Raw genomic sequence first — 20,858 nt, forward strand, 5'->3', positions numbered from 1 at the left:
GTCCTCTTCTGCCTTGGCCAACAATAAAATATATGAGAGCTTGTTTCATGCAATTTTACTAAGGAGACTGAAGTCAAGCAGGTAACCTCACTCTAATGCTACCTGCCAGCCTTCTGACTCGGGATTTCACTTTGATGAAACTTGCATGCATCAGGACTAGAAAGTGCACCGGCTTTCTCCATGCATTTCCCTAGAAAATGATTTCATAGGCCATTAGGGGGTTTAACTCTAACTTGAAACCATATTTTCAGGACACAGGTATTAAACTCCTAATAAGTCTGCCTTGATTTCTAATTGGGAGCTGTTTTATCAACATATATTTATCCAACAATTAGAGTAGAAATCATCACTTTGGATGTTGACCAAGAATTAAGACACTACAATCAGGAATTCAGAACATTTATTGCAAGAGCTGAATAATTGTAAATAACGTAGAACTGGCAAAGCGGTAACAAGGATAATTGTTTAGATATTTATTCTGTCAAAGTCATCAAACACCCCTCACAAACCGACAAAAATGTACTGCAATAAGCAATGCACCCCTACCCATTATTTTCCATTATACTGTGGAAAAATGTGAATCGCTATTTACAAAGTAATTTTATTTTTGGTAAGAACAAATTAACTATCAGATTAGCAAACCTTTTTTTTTATTTTTTATTTTATTTTTTTTCTTTTAAACTGATGTTGAACCGTGGCATTAAGATAACTTTCACTTCTTTCAATAAAGACATTTTGTTGCATGCTATTTATTTGTTTAAATCATCTGTCATGCCTTAACAAAAACCTCCTAAGAATGTTCGAATTTGGATTTGTTTGCACGTGCAACTGAGATCTTATTAACATTAGTTGTCACTCTGTTGGTTTGACCTAAGTGACAAGATGCTGGTACCTGCCAGGCATTGACCGACTATGATAACAAACAGTTAAACAGCAATAATTAGAGATTTATCCCTTTATTTCCCCCAACTAGCCTACCTGGAGAATGTTCTGTTACATCATGAAGGCACAACACATTAAATATTTTGTGGCTATGGTCTAACACTTGTGTTACAACAACATTATCGTATATGAGGATCAACACAAACTCTGCCATTTCAACAAAGTTGTAGACACACATTTGCCCAGTTGAAACTATTTTTGAATAGTAATTTTTCTTCAATATATGCTAATTTTGATACATTAGTTTTGTATGAGTGACAAGTACAGGATATTATATTACTTTCTGAAGGATAACACTTTCCCATTACTCTCGCACTTAATGCTACTAATTAAGTGATTTTACTTTCGCCTACTTTGAAAACAAGGATGTCAAGAAAATCGGTTCTGAATTTCCAAGCTTCTGCAGAAGTACTGTTTTTATATAAAGTTTTTGTTTTAGCTTTATTTTTTACAGAATCCTAGCGCCATAAGATGTCACAAAAGAAGCAAGATTCCAGAACCTTTTTTTAAACACAAGTGTTTGAGATCCTTTGAACAACGTGTGTCAAGACAGACTACTAACGCAGAAACACCTCACTAAAAGAAACAACAAAAATAACGACAAAGAGGCAAAGGGGCAAATTAAGAAAAAGGGAAGAAGCAACCAGAAAACACAGAATTATGCTACAACATTTTTTAGGTGAACGTTGTAAGTACACAAAAGTTGTTAATAATAACTTGCTTCTATTTACAAATACTTTAACACTGATTGACTTACAAGTATCCACTAACGTTGTTAACAGCACGATAGGTTTAATGCTTATCTTTTTTAAGTTTCGCTTGAAGTATAATGTCAAGTATAGCAGTCCCAGCACAAATCAAAGACAAAAAGAGCACAAGTTTCTAACTGGATATGTTTGTCAGTCACTCTAATCCATGGAACTTTCTTACTCTCCAAATGCATATTCTATTGTTCATAGCAGCAGTCCAGGGTCAAAAGAAAAATTCAATTAAAAAAAAAAAAAAGGATATTTGCACAATGGAGTGATCTCTGGAGAGTTTAATCAATTCTAGTAAACAAGATCACATGGCTAGTAGAACTATTTTCTCTTTTATGTCATAAAATATTGTATCCTCCATGGTGCTAACACAAAGTTATGGATATCCCTGCTATAAAGGGGCATAGTTATAGAGATCTATTGAATACATAAAGCTCTGACACACACGGTATTAGCATGTCTATTTAGATTAAAGTTATTAGGTCCCAGATAGCCTTTTTTTTTTCTTTGTTTTTTTTTTTTAGAGTTGGTGCTCCTTCGGACTCTCAATGGTACCTCCTGCTTGCTTATAAGACTTCAGATTTGCCAGAGGAATGTCTGTCATGTGGCTGCCATTGTTGAAATGGCCTTCATTGGAGCCATACTGCTTACGGTCATTGAACTGGTTCCTGTTGCTATCTTCTTTCCAGGCTCTGGTAAGGGTGTGCCCATTCACAAGCTTGTCCTTCTTGACCCATTCTTTCTGGGGTGCAAAGGTTGAGAGAGGAGATTTAGGGTGTTGATATGGACCCAAGCCAGGAGGCATCCAGCAATTATCAGAGTGACCCAAAACCAAGCACTCTTGAGTGCACATCTCTGTAGCTTCAGCTAATCCTCGGGGACCCAAAGGCCCATCTACAGAGGGCAAGAGACAGAAAGAATAAGAGAAGAAAGTGGTTAGAATTTTAATGTAAAATTGTCTCCTTAGAGAAAAAGTGCATTGGTGAAAAGTATAAGTTAAGCAACTCAAAGAATTCAAATTCTTTTAAGAATAACAGAAGGAATCAAATTCTTCATTGAAGAATTCTCTTTCCTTATGCCTTCGTATACACCTAGAAACAGACACGAGTAAACAGATATACCATACCCACTTTGTATCATTTCTGATCACTCTTTGTATGGCATATGTATAGTTCCAATTTATCTTCTAATCTTCGATAAAAAGCTCTTATTTATGAGAAATTATGAAAAATAGAAAGAATTTATTCTTTATGTGATGTTGAAAAAGGTGTAAATGTACAACTCCATAAAAAACAAAATGCAAAAGTATTACTTGAAATATAATATTAAAAATAAGTACTCTAAATGGTCATATAAAATATCATTTTCCACATAAACATTAATTTTATATGAAATTACCTGGAAATAATTGGGCAATATTTTTAAAAATCAAAAATAATTTAAGGAATATTTTAATTAGCTTGTATGTCACTAAAAGAACACCTGGTCTGCTGTAAGCATTCTGAAATCCAAGTAAATAGACAGTCATTTGCATCCAAAGACAGCATTTGGTTCCTTCCAAGCTTAGACCATTTTCTATATGTCTAAGTGTATTAAATAACCCAGATTTCACTAGAGTGAAAGTCTAGGTAAGTTGTAAATTGGATCTCATGGAATCTAATATTCAGGGGGAAAAAAGTCATCATAGACATATATCTATTAACTGGAGTTTTTTTTTTTTTTAGTTTGTTTATACTAGCAGGCCATCTAGAACATATATTTTAACCAGGAGTTCAAAAGTTAACCCTTTTCTGATTATATAAAAAAGGAAATTAGCCTTTTACTGAAAAACAACAGCCAGATGATTTGGGAAAAAATTGTTTTGTTTAGTTCTTTTCTCCTTGATTCAACAATCAAGCCATAAGTGATAGGCTGGAAATTAGGAATTGATTTTACAAATGAGGTTAAGTGGATAAGCAAGAATGGCTGAGGTGTAGAACATTTTAAAAATAGAGAGTGATCAGGGTAAAATGTAGAAGAAAATAAGAAAACATATCTGTAGGTTTGCCTCATCAAGGCTAAAATACCAAACAACTGGAATGCGTGTCTTTGCTAAAACCCAAGTTAGCACTACTCACATTTTTAAGGGCCCAATAATCATGGTATTTTAACATGAACATCTATTCATCTTACTAATTGTCCAGTTATTCTTTGCATATGGAAAAACACGTATCAAAATAGGTAAAAGTTGAAGGTAAATACCTGAGACTCCAAAACACAAGCAACATCTCAATGGACACCAGATGTAAAAGCAATGTGGCTAAAATGTACTGTTTCCTACAAACTCAAATTTTCGTCATTTTAAAAATCTAAACTCTTCTTGTTAGAATAACCTCAAAATTCCTTCTCATGTGACCTGTATTCACATCCTCTCAAAAGCAAACAGTTTTATTTTGTTTAAACACACGTTCATTATTCAATACTATTTCTCTCACAAATCTCCAATGATTACTACATTCCTAGTATATTTAATTTGTATTTCTCTATAAGCCTTTCTTTGCCCTTCGAATTCTGCCCATGTTTCAAAAGTTCAAACTAATTTCTCCCTTTTAGGTTCACCTTGGTGTACTCCCTGACTCCGTGGCCACTAACACATTTCGCTTAAACCAATCCATGCTCTACATTGAGATCACAGGTAAATGTTTTTTGCCTCTCCTGTTTTCATTTAATTTATTCTTTCAAAGTCAGCTTGCTTCCCAAGTACCACAGCTAACTTCCATAACTATACCAGTTCATAGCTCATATGTACCTTAAAGATTTCTACAGATCTCCTTTCATTGATGAATGACAAATTTCCTAACAGAGATCCTTCAAATCTTGCCTTAACGATACTTTTGTCCTTTGAGTAAGGTTTTGTACATTCATGAGGATCATCTTATTTTTGTTTTATCCCAACTATATTTAAAATCCATTAATGGAAAAAAATGACTTCTCAAGTCTTCTGATTCCTCATAGTGCTAAGCAATAGTGATGATCTATGAACAATGTTAATTGTTAATTAAAAATTTATGAGGTTGAAAATGTTCTGAGGAATAATTAAAAATATCCTCTGCTTAAAGGCAGACCCTAAGTAATTATAATAGAAGATGCTGATTTCACAAACATCACACCAAAAGCTTCAATAACACATCTTTTTGTCTAGCAATACTTTGTGACAGATAATAAATGAATTATTTAACTTCTCTGTTAAGTATATTCACTCCTTTCAAGACATCAATGGAGATAAAGTAATTGCCAATCTGATGTGTAATCTAGCTGAGGCTTTTTCACCCTTTTATTTATACTTTTCTAGAACCATTAAGTTTTTTTGTTGTTGTTGTTGATACCTCCAAAGGAAAACAAATAATCGGCTACCTTAAAAATATCAATAGAAGCAAGTTTTTATTGAATACATAAAGAAGGGGCGGCCCCGGTGGTACAGTGGTGTATCAAGTCCTACGTCAGGCTCCTGCATGGAGCCTGCTTCTCCCTCTGCCTGTGTCTCTGCCTCTCTCTCTCTCTCTGTCTCTCATGAATAAATAAATAAAAATCTTTAAAAAGAAAAAAGAATACATAAAGAAGGGATAATATGCTAGATTATTTTTTTATTTTGTTTTAGATTTTGTTTATTCATGAGAGACACAGAGAGAGAGAGGCAGAGACATAGGCAGAGGGAGAAGCAGGCTCCTCTCGGGGAGCTTGATGGGGTACTCAATACCAGACCCCAGGATCATGCCCTGAACGGAAGGTAGAGGCTCAACCACTGAGCCACCCAGGCTTCCCTGCAAGATTATTTTAAAAATAACTTTATTCAACATTCATTGCCCTCTCATCAAATTAAGAATATTATCCAGAGATTAAGAAAGTGTGTGTGTGTGTGTGTGTGTGTGTGTTGTGTGTGAGTATACATGAACCCTAAGTCTTCATCAATGAGTGACACATTTTAACAAATAGTGTATGTAGTTTTTTCAGAACTGGTAACATTTATTTATTCCATAAATATTTACTGAACATGTACTATATGCTGACACTGTACCAGCAGTGAACAAAATTCATGTCAACATGTTCTCATATAGTTTTCAGCTTATGTTGGGAAACAATTATTTTAAAAGCAGTGAACAAAGAAGAAAGAAAAAAAGTGGCCTTAGGAATGAATAGGTGTCATTACCAGTTAACTGATTTAGGAAGGCTTGTCTCTTTACAAGGTGAGATGGACTTTGTTCCCTGTTTTATCATTTTTACCTTTTTCTGAAAGTTCCTCTTACAGATAATTGACAATTGAAGACATTTACAGTCAAAATTTATGTGTACTCTATAAAATCTTTGACTAGTAAAAAAAAAAGTTTCTTTCCATTGAATATTTATCGCTCTTCGAGAATTGTACTTATGATTTATTCTTATAAATAAATTTGAAGGCTTTAGATAAAATGTATAAATAGATTCATAGACATTTTGTTGATTCTTAGGTAAGTCTTTCAGTACCTGATTGTTGTTTAAGATTTAAAGATCCACCACTGAGTGGAAACACAATACAACATTCAGATGAAAGACTAAAGTTTTTGTTATTTATAGCTCTAAACGGGTTTATGTGTGGCAAATAGGGTGGGATGTATTAGTTTCCTGGTTCTCCATGGACTGACTAATTTGAGTAATTTCTCAAATTCTAATGCATCAAGGCTGTCCCAGGTAATCTGGTACCTGACCCCAGGGGCAATTAGAGAGGGTGCATGATGACCTAGGAGTGTGAGAACTCTAGAGGGGAAGTAGTGTGTGGTTTCGGTTTATTCAAGAAGTGGAGCTGATCAAGTTCTGGCCACTGCCTCAGAACTGAGTGAAGACAGCATTAAAGAAAAAACAAACAAAACAAAACTATATTGTATCAGTTTCCTTGTGTGCTTGAACTGCACTGTTGGAAAATATAATTTGCTTTATGCTTTGTTAAGTTTTTATTTTAGGGCATGACATCAAATGGGAAATTTTTTTCTTTTCTTTCTTTCTTTTTTCTTTTTTTTCTTTTCTTTTTTTTTTTTTTTTTTTTTTAATTTGGGCCCTTATATAATCACCAGCAGTTGCCCTGATAGGAAAAAACAAAAACCAAAAACAACAACAAAAAAAACATGAGTTTTATTTGGAGAAATAGCAATGCTTCCAAGTTGTCATGAAATGATAAGAAAGAAAAAAAGCAAACACTTTATTTTAAAAAGTCCTGACAGTCCCTGTTCTTTAGAATTTTATAATAGGAAGCATGCTAAACACGGAAGAGTTTCTAATTCATTTCCTTCATTTTTAGAAACAATGACTGAAATGTTTTATACTTTTTGAAAGGAGAAAAATCTTCTTTATTAAGCACTGATATTGAATATTATCATTTTCTTTCTTTTTTTAAGATTTTTTTTTTAGATTTTATTTATTTATTCATAGACACACACAGAGAGAGAGAGAGAGAGAGAGAGAGAGAGATGCAGAGACACAGGCAGAGGGAGAAGCAGGCTCCATGCAGGAGCCTAACGTGGGACTCGACCCCGAGTCTCCGGGATCATGCCCTGGACTGAAGGCAAGCGCTAAACCGCTGAGCCACCCAAGTTGCCCCTGAATATTATCATTTTCTATAATACAATTAAAAATAATTTATAATTCTCCATCAAATATATAGCATTTAAAATATTAGGAAATTTTTGCTAATATAGCAAAAAGTATATTCACTAAAATATCGCTCTTTATCTTTGACCATGATTATTTTTAATATTATCACTATAAGTAATTATCTTAATTGCTGACATTAATTATATTTATTTTTCATTCATAAGTTCCCTAAAATAATGTTTACTGACTATCATATAGCACATGTTTTAGACACTGTGCTGGATTCCTAATAAATGCCTTAAGATTTTTACATGTGTGTGTCTGTGCACGAACATGTTTTCTCTGTTTCTCCATATTTTTATTTATTTTCTTGTTTTACTTGTGCTACATTATATAATATCTATTTTGGACTCAAGTCAGGATTCCAAACTGCTTATTACTACTTTGTACAATTTTGGCATTACGCAATGTGCTTCCTTTCTCTTCAAAATAATTAAAATCTACCATCATGGTTTTTCTAATACTGAAACATTTATTGACTTTAAAAAAAGAACCTAAATTATTTGTTCCCTTTCAAAATCTTCAATCCACGAGTTTGGTTATCATTCCAGGTTTTTAAATGTATAAAGACACAAAGGCTGATAAAACCGTACAAGCCATCTGTCTCTACATTTAAATGTTGAAAGCAAATACAAAAGCACATAGCCAAAAGCTTGAAGGTTGTCTCAGTTAATATTTATATCAGGTGTCAATGTATTTCCCTCTCCACCTTTGTACAGCTCACCTTCTCACTCAAAATCCAACAAAATACTTTTTCTATGGTTAGGCGTCAACAGCTGTCAGAGAGCTGTTTGAATTGCTGACTTTTAAAGACGTGAGTTTAAAATGTGAAACTATCCAAGTTAATGGATCTCCAGCTATACTTAAATGGTAGGATAGTTGAATGGGTCTTGATCTCATTTTATTATAGCCAGAAGCAGAACTGTTACTTCATTGATTAACTCACTGCTGTAATTAGCAAGTACCTTATGGCCTGTCCTTCCCTGTACTTTTCAACCTGATGACTTGAAACTTTTTAATTCCAAAGCTTGAAACTGATATTTAAAAAAAAAAAATCACGAGACCTTTCATATTTCTGGTTAGGTTTCATGCCTATATGAAGATTTGGCCTTTTATGTGAAAGAATTTTCTTTAGAATTTTTACTGTTGGGTAAAATAGGATTAAACAGACTGCCAGAATTGAATTGCAAAAGAGATAAGTCATTTTTATATCATTTGGGATCAAACTCATCCCATCTCACTCAATTTTTCATTTTGTTCAATTTTTATTATAGAAAAATACCTCTTCCATGCAGAACACATTTGATTTTCATGTTATAATGGCCTTTTTTTGTGGTAAGAACATATATCACTATTTTTATGCAAAACATTTGTTCTTAAGTTCCAATTTTGCTGATTTCCCCAAGATTTTACAAAAGCAGGAATGTAGTATTCAGAGTCCTGCATCACTAAACACCTTATTGTGAAGGACGCATCCACAGATTTGGATTTGCTGAAGCAGTTATCCAGATCTCTAGGCACAGTGATGATATTTCTTTACTTGTTTTAAAGGAATTTCCATTTTATGTAAGCTCCTATAATTTTGCTTTGCACTTGCTGTTATTAATATAGTGAGAAAAATCTTACTTTTCATACCTGCTCCTTGCCTTAATTTTCCCGTAATAAAATTTCAGGGCAACAAATATTCTCATCCAACCACATTTGAAGTTAATTTTAGCATCTCTAAGAGAAGACCAATACAAAAATATTAGTATTTTTTACAAGCTCATTTTCACCATATTTCTATTCTTTTTTTTTTTTTTTTTTTTTTTTGAGGCAAAGTGTAACAGCCTAACAATTTCCTATCATTCTTGTGGCTTACTTTGAGTGGAAAGCTAAAGCTAAATGCTTATGTAAATATGGAGGGACCTGAAAAAATGTCAGATAAATTAATTTGCTAGGCACCTCTCCTATCTATTATTCCATCATCACTTACTATATTCATTGAAGAGCTGCTGTTAAAAAATCAATTAATTTGGTTCCAATCTAAATATGGTAATAGTTAATTTCAAATGTGAAAGCTGGCATGACAAAACAGAGGAAATTGTTCAGCATTGCCCACATTCCCTTTTGATACTTCTACTTCAGATCACATTACACAATGCCAAATCAAATTTTTAACTCAATGTCATGTGGGAATAAATATCAGTTATTACTCTGCTCTTATACAGAAAAACAATCAAACGGTATAATAAATTCCATTACCATGAACTGAGGTTGGTATATGACATAGTATGGCATAGTTATGTGGGCAATCTAAAGCCAAAAACAGATCTGGCAAATTTGAGTATACTTATGGGAAAAATATTTTTCATTCATCCACTCAACAGGTTTTGTTTGCTCTCATGTTGGTTTCAAAAGACGGAATATCTAAAATCAGAACCAGTTTGGAAATCTCAGGTCACATGCTCATCATCAATAGCTAAGTTAAACAGAAACAGATTTGAAACCACAGTAAAACAGTGAATTAATATGGATGTTGTGAAAGTAATTTTAGATTCTTAAGAGATTTTAGCTCCTAGTTTCTCATCTATAAATTGAAAGTAGAAGACTAGATTTTGATGAATGATCTCTACCATTTTCATATTCCCTTATCAAAAACCACTGTGGTTTGCCATAGATAATCGAACTTTTCAGTGTTATTTTCATTTTAATATGAAGCCCCAGATTAGAGCAAAGGAATTGTAAATCAATTTTTTCTATAGATTATTGTATTATTTAGGTCATATTTAGGTTTTTGAACATAAAATTGTATTTAGAACAAATATTTAGATTTCTAAAACTAAGTAAAAACCTAATTATTTAGGCAGAGCTTTAACTTATAGTTCAGATTTAAACCCTACATTATGAATGCACCTACAGTCACCTTGACAAGCAAATGCAAAAAACCCACACCAGCAGGATTTGACAAAACCTTTGGTTAACAAGTAAACAAGGATTAAATGTTTTACACATTCCTCATACAGATTTTTTTCCTTGGTCACAGATGAAAAGTCAACATTTGCAGATGGAGACAGTCCAAATACAATAACACATGGCCAGCCCAAGCAGCAGATTCTCTGCGGGAGAGGATATTGCTATTTGGACAGACTTTATAGCTCACAAAGAATGGAAAGCACTCTCTATAAATCTTTAGCTTTCTTCTGCATGAAATAAATATCAGCTGCCTTTTTCTCACCTGCAAAAGCTAACTGCTGAAAAGAAAATTATCTTTGATAATTTTACTTATTAGCCATTATTAGTATTTGATGTTGCAATCAGTTGAATGGTAAACGTCTAAGGTTATTGATTATTTAAATTAACTACCAAATTTTGACCAAGCTGCATGATATGAAACACCTTATTTACATTATTACAGATCATACTTTCTTTATAGTTTACCATTTCTTTTGATTATATTTAATATCTTTTATTAAGTACTCATTCACATATCGAAATTTCCTGATTTATTCTCAATTACTTGTGATTTGCATTGTGTCTCAAAAGAACGTAGTAAATCTTATTTGATGTGCAACACATTTTAAGGAGCCAATCTAAAGTGTTAAGAAATGAAGTATTTACAGATTAATTTCAGGCTGAGATCCAATTTAAAAATGAAGAAGCAATCTATGTAATCTTCTGTCCTCTTCAAAGAGTTCTCAGTTGCTTATCTAAAACTAGGCCGGTAGTACAAAATATTGTGTGGTAATTTGCCTTTACACAATCTCCACTGGTTTTCATATTTCAGAAGGAGGATGGGGAAAAAGAACTTTCATTTGCACAGTGGACTCTGTGATGACCTTCATCTTGGACACTGATAACTGCAGGCTTGTTCCTCCCCTAGTCTGAGCTAGAGATTTTTCTCCTGGTCTTCAAAGGGCATAGACTGGTCCCATTTAAGCATTCAGAAATTTGGACGAAATCTATGTTAAATTATTAAGAATTTAAAGACTTTATATATTGTAAAACATGTCTGAGATATTATTTTACTACTTTTATTTTTCTTTTTAAAAGTTTATTTATTTATTTATTTATTTATTTATTTATTTATTTATTCATTTGAGAGAGAGAGAGTGAGTGCGTGCGATCGCACAACAGTGGGGAGCAGCAGAGGGAGAGGGAGAAGCAGACTCCACAACGAGCAAGAAGCCCAATGTGGGGCTCCATCCCAGGACCCTGAGCTGACAACCTGAGCCCAAAGGCAAACACTTAACCAACTGAACCACCCAGGCACACCTGAAAGATTATTTTTAAATGAAATAAAACATCCATTATATGGTGTATGTGATCTGTAGGTGTGTGTGTGTGTGTGTGTGTGTGAGTGTGTGTGTGTCTGTTTGCACCTGATTGTCTTTTTATAACTTTGAAATCATGTAGCACTGATCAGTGCTTCTCAAATGTTACTGTGCATATGAACCACCTGTAGAAATCATTAAAATGAGAACTCTTAAAAAAATTTTAAAAAATGAGAACTCTTGCTCAGTAAATCTGGGGTCTTCTGTCCCCTAATTTCTAGCAACCTCACAAAGAATGCTGCTGTAGTCAAGGACCTCACTTCGAGATGCAAGGACACTGAGGACTTACCTATCTCCATTCTGTCCTGGTCCAGAGATCTAAACAACTAAAGCTCTCAAACTCTTACATGTATCAGAGTGAGCTGGAGGGCTTTTTAATGCATATATTGCTTGACCCCATCCAGGAATTCTGATTTGGTAGGTTTGGGGAGAAGCTCCCAAATTTTCAATTTTAACAAATTCCCTGGTGCTGTCACTTTTTCCTGATTTCTCTAGTCCATCACTAGTCTCTCTGTTTCAGTTCCCTTGGATGGCATCTCATCCTTTTCCAGATCTCTAAATGTTGCATTGCTCAGTACTCTTCATCTTGACTCTCTCCAGGTGATCTCCCATAATTATGTACTGGTGGTTCTCCAATTTATATTCCCAGCCCCATATTGTTCTCCTGGGGCCATGTCAGTATATCTGACTGCTCCTCAGCATCATTTGAATTTCTAATTGGCAGTTCCAAGTAATGTAATTCTTCCTATTTTTCCTTTTTCCAAACCTGTTACTCTCCTTACATTTACCATTCTTGTATATGGCACATTGCTTGATCAATTCAGACAAAAAAGAAAATAAAAAGGAGTAAGTCTTGGCACCTGTTAGATATCTAAAATGTCTCTCTCCTCAGTGTGCTCTAACCTAGTTCCTGGGATCACGAATATGCTAAGATATCACACAAGTGATTGTGTTAAATTATATGGCTACTATGTACTAAAGGTTTCTGTCCTCCCCCAGTTCATATACTGAACCCCTGACACTTGGTGTGGTAGTATTTAGGAGTGAGAACTTTAGGATTAGATGAGGCATACTGGTGGAAAACTCAATGATGGGATTAGTCTCCTTATAAAGAAGAGACAAGAAAGCTAGCTCCCTCAATCACAATTGCCCTCCTTCTTTCCTCCCCTCTTCTCAGCCATGTGAGGATATAGCAATAAGGGTGTTGTCTAAACCAGGAAGAGGGATTTCAGCAGACATCAATATTGCTGGTACCTTGGGCTTGGACCTCCCAGCCTCCAGAACTGTGAGAAATAAATGTTTATAGGTTAAGCCACTCAGACTACAGTATTCTCTCATAGCAGCCCAAATTGACTAAGACAATGACAAAATATTCCAGACATAATAAAGTCATCATCAACTAATAAAGTTGATTTTTAGTTAAATAAAAGAGAAACTATTGGATAGGCCTAATATCATCCGTGAAATCCCTTGAAAAATAGGGAGATTTCTCTAGCAGAAGGCAGAAGGAAGTTCATATTCAAAGCACAAGAACAATGTACCATTGGTGGCTTTTAAAATAAAAAAGAACACACACAAGGGATCTGAGAGCATTGCCTCGAATGGTGGAGAGAAACTCCAACTGGGCAGCCAGCACGGACCACAAGGATCTCAGTCCCACAACCATAAAGGACAAGGATTCTGCTAATAATCAAAATTAGCTAAAAAATGGATTCTTCCTCAAAGCCTCCAGAAAAGAGTTCAGGCCAGCTGATACCTTGATTTCAGCCTTGTGAGACCCTAGGCATGTTAAACCTACTTGGACTCATGATATAATACATGCAAGGAAGCTGCGACAATATATTTGTATTGCTATAATCAGCTAAACCGTGGTAATTTGTTACTCAGTAATAGAAAACTTATATAACATCTATCATTTATTCAAGACACATAGTCAATCAGTAAGTTATTTAGTCTACCTACTTCTCTGAAAACCTACCAGCTCAAGCCACTATTGCTTCCTAACAGGACACCCTTCTACTTTTTTCTAAAGCTCAATCCTCAACATGGTGCTTGAACTCATAAATCCAAGATCAAGAATCTCATGCTCTACTGACTGAACCGTCTTCCACTCTTTCAACATTCCAGTCTCTAACTAGAGGCATCTATTATCTATCTATCTATCTATCTATCTATCTATCTATCTATCTATCTATTATCTATCTATCCATCTATTTCAATCAATTGATTTAGATAGATATATAGTTGACCCTTGAACAACATGGAGGTTAGGAGCACTGATTCCCATTCAGTTGAAAATCTGCACATAACTTCTGATTCGTCCCAAACTTAACTACTAATATCCTGCTGTTGACCACAAGTCTTACTGATAACATAAATAGTTGATGAATGCGTATTTTGTATGTTGTAGGTATTATATGCTGTGTTCTTGCAATAACGTGAACTAGAGAAAAAATATTATTAAGAAAATCATAAAGAAAAAAAAGAAAATCATAAAGAAGAGAAAATAATTTGTAGTACTCTACTGTATCTACAAAAAAATATCATATCTAAGTGGACCCATGCAGTTCAAACCCGTGTTGTTCAAGGGTCAACTGGAATTATAAGTATATGACTAGTATTCTTATATTAGTTTCCTATTGCTGCGGTAACAAATTACCACAGGTTCAGTGGCTTAAAACAACATAAGTTTATTCTCTTAGAGTCCTAGAGGTCAAAAGTCTGAAATCAATTTCATTAAACTAAAGTCAGCATGTCAATGGCACTGTTTCCTTCTGGAAACTCTGTGCAAGAATCCATCCTCTTTCCTTCTTTCAGTTTCTAGAGGCCATCCATGTTCCTTGACTTCAAAATACATCTCTCCAATCTCCACTTCTTTTATCACATCATCTCTTCAAACTCCTCCTGAATTCCTCTTATGAAAACTGCTGTGATTACATAATGCCAGGTGGATAATCCAGGATAATCTCATCTCAAAATCCTAAATTTAATCACATCTGCAAAGACTCTTTTGCCATGGAAGATAACATTGTCACATGTTCTGGGGACTAGGACATAGATACATTTGGGGGCTACAAAACCTAACACAATAGTTAAAGCAGAATGCCTTTGCCTCCTTTGCCTCGCATCAGATCAGAGTAAAAGACATGCTCCTTTCCATGTCCCAAAATTCTCACATGATCTGGCTCCTGCCCAACTCTCTGAACTCATCTCCCCCACTGTCCCACCTGCTCTCCTGCACCCAACCTTTCTCAGCTCCATTTAACTTCTGTTCCTCAAATACACCAAGATTCTTGAGGTCTCAGGGCCTTCAGATTTGCTTATTTCTGTCTGTATGGTCTTCTCATTTGCCCTAGAGAAATGCATTCACTCATTGCATTTTCAATCATAGAGACATTTCCTGAACACTTTATAAAAACAAAATATCCTCTACCCAGTCACTCTATTTCTTACCCAGCTTAATTTTTCCTGATAGCACTCATTGCTACCTGTCACAATATATTTATTTGTTAATGACCTAGCTCTCACAGTAGAATGTAAGCACCACAAAGTCAGGTAATTTGCTTTTTGATAACTGCATGAGTTACCATGGCCTGGAACATTGTAGATAATTACCGGATATATTTCTAAACAATTGAATAAATAAAGTTTGTTCTGAGCCCTCAAATCAGTGAGCGAGCATAAAAACTGTACATAAAACATTATGTGACAAGTAATTTACATTTAGAAAATAGTAATCAAACAGTTTTTATCCACACATAAGAAATATTGCTAAGAGTTCATGGCATAAAATTTCAAGAAGATAATATTTGTAATGTCTAAATGGTATTAATAAATGTAAAACAGCTGCATTCAAAAGCACTTATGCACTATCCTACTTTGGAGTTGAAGCAAGTGGAATGCCCCAAAGTAAAACATAATTAGGTTGCTTCCTATGTCCTATCAAACTATTTGATCATGTCAGAAAGTTCATAAATCCTTTAACCATCAGAACTCTTTAGATATCTTCAGAAGTCCAGACTCACAGGATACATAACAAAATAATTCTTTAAAGCCTGAAGACACCAAAGTAATTAGCAATTATTCTAAAGCAGAGCCCTAATGAGATGCAATAGTTGTATAGGATTTAGCTCTTTGGTACAGGTATGTTCAAGTGAATGGGAAGATATTTAGAAAAAATTAAGTGGATTAGGGACTATATTAAAAACTTAAATGTGGTTTAGACCCTGTAAATATACTGGTTTAGAACTTTAAAGGATGAAATTATTTTTCACAAATTTTAGGGAAAAAGGTAATTTTAAAAGAAGCTAATATGTCACATTAGATTACACATGGAATATCATGGTAAAATTCATTGCTTAAATTCAGTTGCACATAAAGAAAACTACTCTAAAAAATGAGAAGTTTAATGTTGTATTTTGAAAGAATCTCCTGAGGGAACTGTTGAAAATGGCATTACTTCATTATTGAAAATGGCCTGTATAATAGACTATTGTGGAGAAAAATCTTGCCCTCTCAGGGTGATGCACAGAATTACCCATTCCAATCTAAAATGTATGTTTATCTCTGAATGCACCTTGCAAATCCAGAGAAATTACTTCATTAATATTGGTCTTTGAAAGATAAATTTCTCTCTTAAAATAATAAGTATTACATGGGAATTTTATAACATCTATACAAATTCAGCTGAGATTCCCTGCATTATATTCTGCTCAGCCTATTGCCAATCAGAGACCATAGTTTTCTGACATGAGAAAACATCTCTTTAATATTTTGATGTTACTGGTAGTTGACCCTAAGTCCCAACTATTCAACAGATATATTTTGCCATATTTATCACCAAAAACTCATCATTATGATTTTATGAAACGTAAGTCATTATCATTTTTCTGAGATAGGAAAAATTTGTTGCAACATCGATGTACTTTACTATCTAAATAAAAATATTTACAAATTTCTCAAGATTAAGATAATGTTTACATGCAAAATTTTAGGGAAACTAGCATTACTCTCAGAATGAAGTTTCATAGTTAATGTAATAAAACAAAATAAGGGGGAAGGACTGCCAGGAGAAGAAATCTTCATAAGCAAAATTTGACCTTATATCCTGAGAGGTCCTTTATTTTTTCTTCCTCTGAGTTATTTCAACAATTTCTTTGGAAGAGTTATAACTAATCACATATGCTTCCTATCTAGGTCTGCTGTCCCTTTGCAATTAAATACGTTTTTATTATCTTCCAATATGTCTCATCAAAATGACCTGTCTCCTGGGCATAATTGGTGGTTGGCTACTCTGACAAACTCATTAATCTTATAATGTTATTGACTAAAATGCTAAGTGTTATCCTTTGGAAAAATATCTACACCTCAGTAAGAGCCATATAAAGCCGTTTCAATTCACACACATGAAAGCTTGAGGCATGATGGCAGATGAATGGGATTTTGAGATAGAGAAGGCTTTGAGGCATCCATCAAATCTCAATGTGAAAATATGCCTCTCCATGAGCTGGCATTGTTAGGGTATCTTTCAATGTCCTGGCATGGAAGAGATAGACTTCAAAAGTACTAATAAAAATAGCTTAATGAAGGAACTCTTTGTGGAGTGTGGGCTGGGGCAAGTGAACTAATAAAAAGTAGAGAGGGAGGCAAGGACCTGGAAAAGTATGAAATTATAACCTCTCCTATACCTAAAAGGGTAAGGACTAGGGAGGGTGAGACAAGGTTGAAATCTAGAAAGAACTTTGGAAGATTTGGAAGAATGTATTCAGGAAACCAGAGAATGAAGAGACGAGAAAAATTATTGTATGAAAAACAAGAGCAAATGTGGGAAAGTCTTTGTTTTTGTTTTGTTTTGTTTTGTTGGTAAATCACTAGATCCAAAGCCAATGAACATCCTTCCAACTGAAATCCAAACTGCAAAGGCTGACTGGTCTAAATGCAATTTCAAAATCCTTTATGATCATCCACCACAAATCCAAGTGTGATCAGTTTGGAAATAATGCTTTCTATTAAGTATGTATATAATTTATAAGCCAATAATAAGGATAATAACTCAGAATAAATATTTTTAAAAATTCAGAGTAGTCATGTGAGTTGATACAAAGAGATGTAGTAAGAATGAGTGAAATATTCCCTGATATTTTTAATATTTTAGTAAAAATCCTTGGAATGTTGCACATCATATACTCACCAAAAATCACATTCATTGTACAGATGGATCATAACAAAAATAACTATAACCTAGCATATCTTCATTGAAAGTAAAAATTATCAGTAAATTCTTAAGTCATAGTTTCTTTTTAGACTCTGAGTCATAGATTCTTTTTAACTTTATGGAGTAAAGTATAGTTAGAGCACTTGAATCTTGTTTTGACTTCTTGAGTTGGCTTATGTGCCTCAGTCTACCACATCAATAAAATCACAAGACAGTTGGCTCTTGCCAAACATTATCAATACTGCTAAGGATGTCAGTTAGTTTCTCTCTAATAGAAGTGACCTGCACAGTGAACCTTGACTTTTTAATCTAGATGACAGTCAAAAGTTCTTAGATCTGTGAACCTTCGGCAAGATTTATAAAGTCAAGTTGTCGTCTAGAACAATTGGTATGGCTTTGGTTCAAAATCAATCACTAAGAGTGGCTGAAATGCCCCAGAATTTTCTTTCTGTCAGCATGGAATGTAAATAGAACAAAAAAAAAACATATATTGCAACCATGGTAAAAACTAATAAATTACTCAGAGATACTATATATATATATATATATTCTACATATGCATATGCGTGTGTGTGTATATATATATCCATCTATTCATCCATAACTTGCTATCTTCGAATTACCAAGTTGATAGTAGCATTAATTTTGCTTACATAACTATATTATATATATTATTATATATAACTTAATTATATTCTCCAAGCCTATTTTGCTAAAAGATGACACAGATGAGAGAAGACAAAACAATATTACTGGATTAAATAGACTATTTAAGATTCCATATAGCTTGAGCATCCTCCCTTTAAGCAATACAACTGAACAAAATTTCTTTCTCTTTTGGAGTTTCTCACGGAATCAAAAGCATTGCTTCTTGGTAATTATTCTCACGGCCACCAAAATGTATCTCCTCTCAGGTGAATACCCTACAAAAACCTTATGCAGAGCTAAAGAAGTATACTTTGTGTTTCTTTTTTTATTTATTTATTTATTTATTTACTTATGATAGTCACACAGAGAGAGAGAGAGGCAGAGACACAGGCAGAGGGAGAAGCAGGCTCCATGCACCGGGAGCCTGATATGGGATTCGATCCCGGGTCTCCAGGATCGCGCCCTGGGCCAAAGGCAGGCGCCAAACGGCTGCGCCACCCAGGGATCCCCCATACTTTGTGTTTCTAAAGGATCATGCCTGACTGGGCTCCTGAAGTAGACTATGAATATATGCCGATGGTTACAAATTGTCCTTTAATTCTTTGGCATAAAGTTGAAGAAAGCCAAAGTCATGAACCAAGAGACACTAAAGATCTTCCTCATATGCATGGTGTTAATTTGCCATTAGATGTTTTTTTCCTTCTGATAAAATAAAGATTCAATGACTTTTTAAAGATATGTTTGTTTGCAGGAGATGAGGAGCTGATACCTAATTTTACAAAGAGAATTAGAAATGACAACTATAAACCATATTTTCCCTATGCAGAGAGTCATCTTGAAAGTTGGTGTCCAGGTGAATGAGTAGTGGTGAAGGTCAAGGTAACACTGAGGACTTATTTATATTTATATTAATTATTTCTGGTTAATGGTCATCACTAATATTTTAGGAGTTAATGCTGTTTGAAGTGTGTTAATTTGGTTGTCTGCCCATCCCAAAGCCCTTTGAATCCCTAAGATGGTCAGGTCTATAATGAAATTTTCAAAACCGTTTTCATTTGTTTAATTAAAATGCTCATTACAAATGAGCAGATTGTGTTTGTAAACATATACAATTTAAAAAAAATATGACAAGATAAGCAATCTCTAAGAGTGTCTTCTGAACTCCTTTATAAGACCTGAAGTTACTATTTAGTGTTTTCTCCTTCTGGGCTGCTCAAAGTTTCTTCACGGTCTTTCATTGTAGTTCACTTTTCTTTCTCGTGATTCTTTGTTTCTTCACTACCTCAAGACCTATATCTTTAGTACCTAGCTACAGTGCCAGTGTATTAGAGCAATCCAGGCCTGTGATGTTACTGCCTCACCAGCTATTACTAAATATAAATTATTAGTGAGACTGACAAAATGTCCAAATTACATTAACAGGCCAATTATGTGATTATTATTGTTATTTGGAATTGATGTTAAATTATTGTCATGTTATTTTTGCTGTGATGTGCTGGATTTGATTTTTTTTTTCTTTCCATAAGAACATATTCCTGGATCACAGTATTTGAGTACCTTACAAAATGTACCAAATGAATGGAGAGAAGCCAAGCCATTCCATTCTCTCTAGTTATCTCAATGACAGATGTATATTAACCTATGATCATTTTTGGCTGAGACGATCAGTATCGATTGTGAAAATGGCCACAACTCAGTTTGTGACATATAGATACTGCCTAAGTGTCTAAAGGCATGAATCAAAATTCTGACACGGTTAAGTTCAACTTGAGTGACAGCACTTAGTGAACTGTAGGGACTGGAAAAAAAGGCTGCATCTGAGGTGAGCTAGAAATCTATTCCTGTTTATGATATACCACCGTGTACTGACACATCTTTTCTCAAGCCATCTGCTTCCTTCATATCATTAGAGAACAAGGCACAGGCCACATTTCCTGTTTATTTAACAGCATACTTGTTAGTGAATGCATGTGTATCATCCTTATTAATTCAAGAACTAGTATTTTGAGATAGGAAAGTGTGCTGTGTGGATGTTGGAAATTATAGACTCTAGGAACCAGTAAGATTAAGTTTTCTGAAGTAGATCCAATGATTTCATAATTAGCATTTAGTGGACATTTTAGTTTCATTTGCATATGCACATATGCTCATTCTTAAGCTTTGCTAAGAAAACTCGATGTATGAAAAATCCCTGTATACTTCACATCCAAATGGATTACAAAAATGATGGGCTGGTAAAGCTCTCTAGCTATTTTTCTTTCTTCTTTTTTGAAATCATCCAATCAAACTTAACAAGAGAATTTCTTCACTATGAATTGTGAT

General features: G+C 34.2%; 1 protein-coding gene and 1 long non-coding RNA gene across 5 annotated transcripts in view; one reads left to right on the forward strand and one right to left on the reverse strand.

Annotated features, from left to right (window-relative positions):
* Positions 1 to 383: 383 nt before the first annotated feature.
* Positions 384 to 20,858, reverse strand: part of PCDH9 (protocadherin 9) — an 894,356-nt gene continuing 873,881 nt past the window's right edge. For all 4 annotated transcript variants that reach the window (XM_038569714.1, XM_038569713.1, XM_038569711.1 and 1 more), the window contains one exon: positions 384 to 2,594. In XM_038569714.1, coding sequence (XP_038425642.1) covers positions 2,221 to 2,594 — 374 coding nt within the window. In that variant the 3' untranslated portion in view covers positions 384 to 2,220. The remainder of the gene's footprint in view (positions 2,595 to 20,858) is intronic.
* On the forward strand, positions 1,461 to 11,493 carry LOC111091643. The gene is made up of 4 exons (XR_005376357.1): positions 1,461 to 1,630; positions 2,225 to 2,395; positions 4,293 to 4,374; positions 11,444 to 11,493. It is a non-coding gene; the product is annotated as an uncharacterized LOC111091643 (long non-coding RNA).

Source organism: Canis lupus, chromosome 22 (assembly GCF_011100685.1).
Source record: "Canis lupus familiaris isolate Mischka breed German Shepherd chromosome 22, alternate assembly UU_Cfam_GSD_1.0, whole genome shotgun sequence".
Classification (NCBI taxonomy): Eukaryota; Metazoa; Chordata; class Mammalia; order Carnivora; family Canidae; genus Canis; species Canis lupus.